Here is a 7,295-nt window from a genome sequence, read left to right on the forward strand (position 1 = left end):
GGGGCTGCTGAGCCCAGCGTGTCCAGGGCAGCACAGCGAGCTGAGGCCAGAGAGATCGGCGGTGACCGGGGCGGAGCGGCACGGGGAGTACAGAAGCGGCCAGCCGTGACCCGAGAGACACGGCGCGCAGAGGCCGGGATGCACGAGGCAAGCGCCCGCGGCGGTTGGTGGTTCCCGATGGCAAGGAAGAAAGTTTCGGGGTTGGATGCATTTTTTTTAACCTACGGCTCACTCCGTATCATATATATGTGTGTCAATTGTAAGCTATGCACCTACTCTTTAAAACGTAAGCATCTTCTTTGAAGGCCGGCCTTTCAAATATTATACTCCCTTCGTCCGGATATACTTGTCATCAAAATGAATAAAAGGGGATGTATCTAGATGTATATTAGTTCTAGATACATCATTTTTTATCTATTTTGATGACAAGTATTTTGGGACGGAGGGAGTAGTTTATTAAAATATTATTGTATTTAAAATCATATATTTCTCTAGATATTGCACTGCGTGTTCCTCTGGTATTATGTTTAACATCATTTTTTTAATAATGTTTTGCTTAATATCGACATTGTTAAAAATCAAGCTTTTTCATTAGGTTGATGTACAAGGAGGATATAGAAAAGCTCGTTTGTGGTTCTGTTAATTCGTTAGAACCAAATGGCACATGACCACATAAGTTCTTTTACGTTTTTACAAGGGGAGTAAACCCCGGCCTCTGCATCTAGCGATGCATGCAATCATTTTATTAATTATTTAATAAATGTCTCACAAAAATATCCATCAAAAAATGCAAAGCCATCACTCACATCTACAAACTCGACAATGGGGAATGCCCTCACGCCCCACCATCTATAGTCGGGGTCACTGCCAATCCGCCCGCATGACGTACCAGGAGCAAACACCAGGTGCAGCAGAGCCAAAGCATACACCGCCTGCGCACGCTTTAGAAGCCGCCACCACCATCGTACCGTTGGCCTATCTTTAAGAAAGAGATCCACATCATCCTTGTCAGGTCGGTCGGCCATCGACACCGCCACGGCGCCAAATAGCACCACCGGCCTGCACTCGTCCATCAAGACACATCTGCCATCAGGACTGCACCATGCCGCCGAGACCCGCCGGCATCGACGCGGTAGATACAACGCAGCTCCACCTCTGGACCCCTCCAACCAGCACTTGCTCCAATAACAATGCCCCCAAGAGGGGTGTGACGCCAGACGTTAGCATCATCCGATCTGATAGACCCAGACCCAGAGTTTCACTGGAGCAAACATCCCTTCCCGACAAGTTTACATAGTGATCCAACGCCTTTACGCCTTCGTGATCTCTCCGGCAGATATGAGCTCCAAAACAGTGCCTCCAAGAAGATAGACGACGCCACATGCCGCCATGCCGCCACTGTCCGGTCTATGCTGACTCGGTCCGTGCGAAGAGTTTGCTAGTCAAACGCCATGTCCAGCCTTATATTATCTGCTGAACCTCGACCAACATCTTCGAGTTAGATTATCCTTCCCTGTTGGATCAGCACTACCTCAGTTTGTTCACCAACTGCCAGCCACGCCTTGCATGTCCAGCCTTATATTATCTGCTGAACCTCAACCAGCATCTCCGAGTTAGATTATCCCTTCCCTGTTGGATCAGCACTGCCTCAGTTGGTTCACCAACTGCCAGCCACGCCTTGCATGTCCAGCCTTATATTATCTGCTGAACCTCGACCAGCATCTCCGAGTTAGATTATCCTTCCCTGTTGGATCAGCACTGCCTCAGTTTATTCACCAACTGCCAGCCACGCCTTGCATGTCCAGCCTTATATTATCTGCTGAACCTCGACCAGCATCTCCGAGTTAGATTATCCTTCCCTGTTGGATCAGCACTGCCTCAGTTTGTTCACCAACTGCCAGCCACGCCTTGAGCAGATTGCATATATGCTGGTGTTTTACTGTCGGCTGATCCTTCAGAGTTTCGGTTCCCAACTCAGTAGGTTCACCTATTGACCAACTCAAAGTAAAGACGTGAGCATTTGGATTCATTAGCGTGCTCATTTCTCTGACCTTTGCATTCGTTCCTTGGATTATGCAGAACCATTACAACCAAAGGTGAGTTTTGCAGTTGGTATTCTGTTCCATGGATTACCTTGTTCACCATTTTTCTGATATTTGGTTCGTCACTGGCACTCTGCAGAAGAAATTTCAGCTAATGCATGGTGGAGTCAGAAGTTGGGTGTTCCATCCAGAGTCAACAACTAAGTGCCAGGAGCCTCTGTCTTCATATCTCGACATAGTTCTGCATAATCCACCCTATCGAAGGTAATTACATTACGTGTGGTCCGAATTGCACGATGGATGATTCAGGTTTTTGGCAAGAGTATACTAATTTGTGCCATGTATGTGGTGGAATGCATGCACCTTGGTGCAGGTTTCACTCACCCTTTTAACGAATCGAACTTTCATGAGGAGGAAGTTAGGGCATCTCCAGCCGTTTGGCCCCCCCAGGAGGCATTTCTTTCGCCCCTTGGGGGGCTGCCGGCGAAATATTTTGCCTGGGGGCGTAAATCTTTCCACTCGTTGCGCCCCCCCAGGAGCAGTGTTGAGGCTCAAGTAGGCAGCGGCATTTCGTCGAGGAGGTCACAGGCGATGTCGTGGGCACGCTCCGGTGCAAACAGGCCCTGCTCGCGGCGCAGTCCCTCCATTTGGAGAGGTCAGGGGAGGAAGCGAGTCCGGCGAGGTCGTGCTCCATGTACTCGAAGACGGGGTAGATGCTGGCGGAGGAGCGGGAGGTGATGAGGCCGTGGATGCTGATCACGTCCGCGCTGCCCCACGGCATGCTGTTGGAGGTCTTCAGGCGGCTGCCGGTGCGCGGTGGTGTGCCGCCGCTGGCGCCGCGTCATGTCCCGCGCGCCCGGCCTCCCCGCCCCGCCACTTCGGCTTCTTCCGCAACCACGGCCCGTCCGCGCTGCCGCCGTTCGTCCTCACCGCGGGCGTCGTGCTCGCGCCCCATCAACGGCGTTGGGTGCGCGTCCACTGGTGACACAGGAGGAGGAGGGGGGAAGGAAGAGGTGCCGGTCGCTTCGCCGCTGACCATTGAGACCGGGGCAGCTTGCCGGTGACTCGCAAACCAGCAAAGGCGCGAACGCGCATGGATGGAGGCGAGGCCCGGCTCAGCCGGCAGCGTGCGGGATGCACAGAGCCCGTGCTTGGGGGCGAAACCGACTGGGGCCGGACTTGGCGAAGGCTCCAGGGCGGCTTTGGAAGCAGGTGGCAGCAGCGGCGTCCTGCCGGCGCCGGCGAGGCTGCGGAAACGGCGACGGATTCCCGAGGCTGTGGAAACGGCGCCGACGAGGTGTGCCGCGGGCGGCTCAAAACGGAGAGCAGGAGGCAGAGCTCGACGGGGGCGGCTTTGGCTCGGGAGGACCCGGGACGGCGCCCAGCCGCGCTTCCCAACGGCGGCCTCCAGCCACGCTTCCCAACGGCGGCAAGGAGACGGGCCGTGCTCTGCTCAGGCAGCGCGAGCGCGAGCCCCGCCCCGGCCATGCGTGCGCCGCCACGGCCGCGCGAGCCCCGCTCCGGCTGTGTGTGGTAGGTGGTGCGGTGGTGGAAGGAAGAGGAGAGGAGAGAGGAGAGAGAAGGGAGAAAGAGGGGCTGGCAGGTGGGCCGTTGCATGCGAAAAAGAGATGCCGGCGTTCCCAGCGGCCTCCCGGGGGACTGGGTTTGGAATGGGCGTGCCGGCCGTAACTTTCATCAAAACCGGCGCAAAACTGGTTCCTGAGACCTCGAGTGGGTCGTTTTTTGACCGTCGGCGTCTAAAAATGCGCCTCGGGAGGCTTCTTGAGGGCCTAGCTGAAGATGCTCTTACTAGTATGATTCAAGACTGGAAAGCCCTACAACATGCAAACCGCCTCCTCCCCGACCTCTACACACTGGCAGTATTTCTCCAGCGCAACCGCATCCCCCACTGCATCTGCTCTGGCGATAATTGGCCCTTGATTTTTGTAAGGAAAGCCAAGTCTTTATTGCTCAAATGGTACATAGTTTTTTTTTTGAGGGAATCAAATGGTACATAGTTTGGAACACAAAAGATTTCATGGGGTTGCACTAGCCAAACATGGCGGTCCCGAGCTAATGTTAAACAGTATTTGGCTAATGAGTGAGCTTCAAAGTTAGAAGCTCGTCCTTCATAACGAAATGTACAATTGAAATTATCTGATCTCAACTTGATTTCTTTGATAATTTGCCCAAAGCTTCCCTGGGACCCCTTCTGAATGTCCGTTGCAACTTGCTTCAAATCCATAGCCACTACCCACGTTTTGGGTACCGAGCGAAATCCGAGATCTCGCGCGGTTACCGCGTTTGCCGCCCCCCTCGAGAAACACGCATACCGAGCAAAAAATCTTGAATGATTTGAAAATTTTGAATTCAAACGCTCACAGTATAGTTAAATACAGGCCATCTCTTATGCAACCACAGACCTGTTAGCAGCCTGGTGGTAAAACCAAGCTTTTATCTGCAGGTAGACGCGGGTTCGAACTCGCGACGTCTATGCAAGTGGTAGCTGCGGTTGAAGAGCCACTATGCCTGGGAAGCCTCTATGATATTTTACACTGATAAACATTCTATATCTACTTCAAAAAAAATTGAATTCAAAATTTAATTTTATATTTCGTCCGATTTTTTTTCGGAATTTCATGGTTACCGTGGTAACCGCAAATTCCGGTGCCCCGCGAGAAAAAAGGTCAGCTCGGAATCCAAAACCTTGGCCACTACAAAGCTCCGAAGGAAGAGATCATCTGCCAAGGAGAGAGCCTCTCTACATGCAATGGCCTCTAGATCTAGTGTTGCCACATCCCTCAAACCATTAACAAGTGATGACCACATTACAATGGAGATATGCAATGACAATGATAGGAACATTTTTGCGGCAGCCACCACGGTTCACATTAGGGATGGAGGTAAGGCGAAGTTCTGGGAATCACCCTGGCTCCAAGGCATGAGACCCAAAGATATTGCTCCTAGGATATTTGACCTCCCAAAAAAGAAATCTTGCTCGGTCCAAATTGCTCTCCTCAACAATTTTTGGGTTAGTCAAATTGATATCCATCATGGACTCACCCTGGAGCACCTACAGGAGTTCATCACACTTTGGGGGAAACTATCCTCTATTACTCTCAACAACAGTGTGCAAGATATTATCCACTGGAAGTTCACCTCTCAAGGAGAATACTCGACGTCGACTGCTTATATGGCGACTAGCATCATGCCTGCTGCTGTTTGGAAGGTTTAGGCCCCTCCGAAATGCAAGTTTTTTGCTTGGTTGATAATTCAAAACAGAGTATGGACGGCCGATCGATTGCTCCGTCGTGGTTGGCCGAATTGCAACCTTTGCCCGCTTTGCAAGCAAGTCCAGGAAACTGCGGCGCATCTTCTCTTCCAGTGTAGTTTCTCCCAGCGTGTTTGGGTTGAGGTTGCTACGTGGATTGGCCTACATGGCGATGTGGTGAGGAGCTGGAGATTTGAAGCTTCAGTTCGAGATTGGTGGATTAAAAATGTGATTGAGCACGGAAACCAGAGAAAGGCTATCGCCTCCTTATTCATGCTTATGTCTTGGGAGATTTGGAAAAAGCGCAACGCAAGGGTCTTTCGCAACACTGCCGCTACAACGATGATGGTCGTCGCAAAGATCAAAGAGGAGGCCCGCCTTTGGGCTATGGCAGGTGCCACCCACTTGAGTATTGTAATGCCGCGAGAGTAGTTCTTTGTTCCCCGCTTTGTGGCCATTTGTCTAAAACCTTCTTCCTTAATCAATGAAAATGGCAAATCTTTCGCCTTGTTTCAAAAAAAAAAAAACAATGGAGATAATTTGGCCCTTGATGCCACACCTCCCGGGGCGCTCATTAGATGTACGTCGTCGTCGGGCCAGGCCCGTGCGCTCCCTGGCGTCACTGTCCAGGCCCGCACACATTATAACTGTAGCTAGCTTGTTAACCCTGACGATACTGGAGCACTGCTTCTTTTTCGGACACGCAGTAATTAGTGTGAAGCAGCACACTTTGGATCGTATGTGCACATGGAAGGAATTCATTCCCTTTCCGGTCTTTCTGTTTTTTCGCTTTGGTATCAGAATATGTGTGCTGCAAATCGAAGTGCAACACACAGAGTGAGAAAAAAAACAAGAAGCTTTTTTTTTGAGTGGCAAAAAACAAGAAGCTATTCGCAACACAGTAGTTCCAGGCCGGGCTGGGCCACACACAAGAATCCGGCACCGTGGGCAGGGCCATATCGACACCTTCACAAAATTTCCTTCCAGGCTTATTTATCTATCGGCCCACCCCTAAAAAAATAGTATTATCTATCGGCCCTCGCCACTATTTTGGTTCGCCGAGGTCGGGTCGCCTCTCCCATCCCGGCGATGACGATGGCGACGGCGAAAGCGACGGCGATCTCCTCGTCGTCGTTAGGGACAGACTCGCTCACCCCTCAATGTCGATTGGAGGCTGGAGCCCACCGCCCGCTGTTTCCCCCTCGGAGACTCTCCTGCATCCAGTTGCCCCGCTTCCTCTATAGACTGTAGCTGTGACCGACTAGCATCATAGCAGCAATCTGCGCGCGGGGGGCGATGGACCGCCTTCGCCTTCTTCGACTCCGGCACCCTCTGTTGATTTCCATGACCAAGGTGAGCTTAACTTCGGTTTGTTAAATTTACTAGCATGCACTGTATCTGGACTGGTTGCCCGATGAAGCACCAACCATCGTGTTTCCTTCCTTGCACTCAAGGTGCCTGCTGGAATGTGTAATCAATCATTTTCCTCTTTTTGCTAGCTACCAGCCTTCGAATCCAACCAGCACATTTATGTTTCCAATTTTGCAGTGCAATTCGTTTTTCGTTCGCATTCTTGTGTTCCTTGAGACGAGGGCTTTCAAAAGAGACTACTTTGAATGCGATTTGACAAGTTTCACCAAGTTTCAGCTAAACTTGTTTATACCGATTAGTTATAAAATGTCATCTTGTTTGTTGCCGACGATTCCCACCCGAATTTTCTGTTAAGAATTAATTAGATATAGTTAATTATGGATAATCTCCACCTTGTAAACCGACAGGCGGTTAGCCTTTTCCAACCGTCGTGTCTCTCCTCGCTCCCTCCCGAATGTATGTGTCCATTCGTTCGCGTCCCTTCAGGGATATATAATGTACAGAGATCATCAATAAAAGAGATAGGGATTCATTTGTCTTCCTTGTTTTATATCACGTTATCAGCGCTCTGCTCTCCGTTGAGCGAGAAAGGCCATTTCGAGAAGGCGGGT

The 7,295-nt window shown here is 51.0% G+C and overlaps 1 protein-coding gene across 2 annotated transcripts; it reads left to right on the forward strand.

The window, feature by feature from the left end:
• Window positions 1-750: 750 nt before the first annotated feature.
• Window positions 751-4,060, forward strand: LOC125522885. 2 transcript variants are annotated; one of them, XM_048687931.1, is made up of 3 exons: window positions 751-2,096; window positions 2,182-2,306; window positions 2,416-4,060. In XM_048687931.1, exon 3 carries the CDS (start codon window positions 3,140-3,142, stop codon window positions 4,058-4,060), a length of 921 nt encoding a protein of 306 aa, XP_048543888.1. In that variant the 5' UTR covers window positions 751-2,096; window positions 2,182-2,306; window positions 2,416-3,139. The 2 variants fall into 2 exon arrangements, with proteins under 2 accessions (XP_048543888.1, XP_048543886.1); XM_048687929.1 differs by having other exon boundaries at window positions 2,182-4,060.
• Window positions 4,061-7,295: the final 3,235 nt, after the last annotated feature.

Source organism: Triticum urartu, chromosome 7 (genome assembly GCF_003073215.2).
Source record: "Triticum urartu cultivar G1812 chromosome 7, Tu2.1, whole genome shotgun sequence".
Taxonomy (NCBI): Eukaryota; Viridiplantae; Streptophyta; class Magnoliopsida; order Poales; family Poaceae; genus Triticum; species Triticum urartu.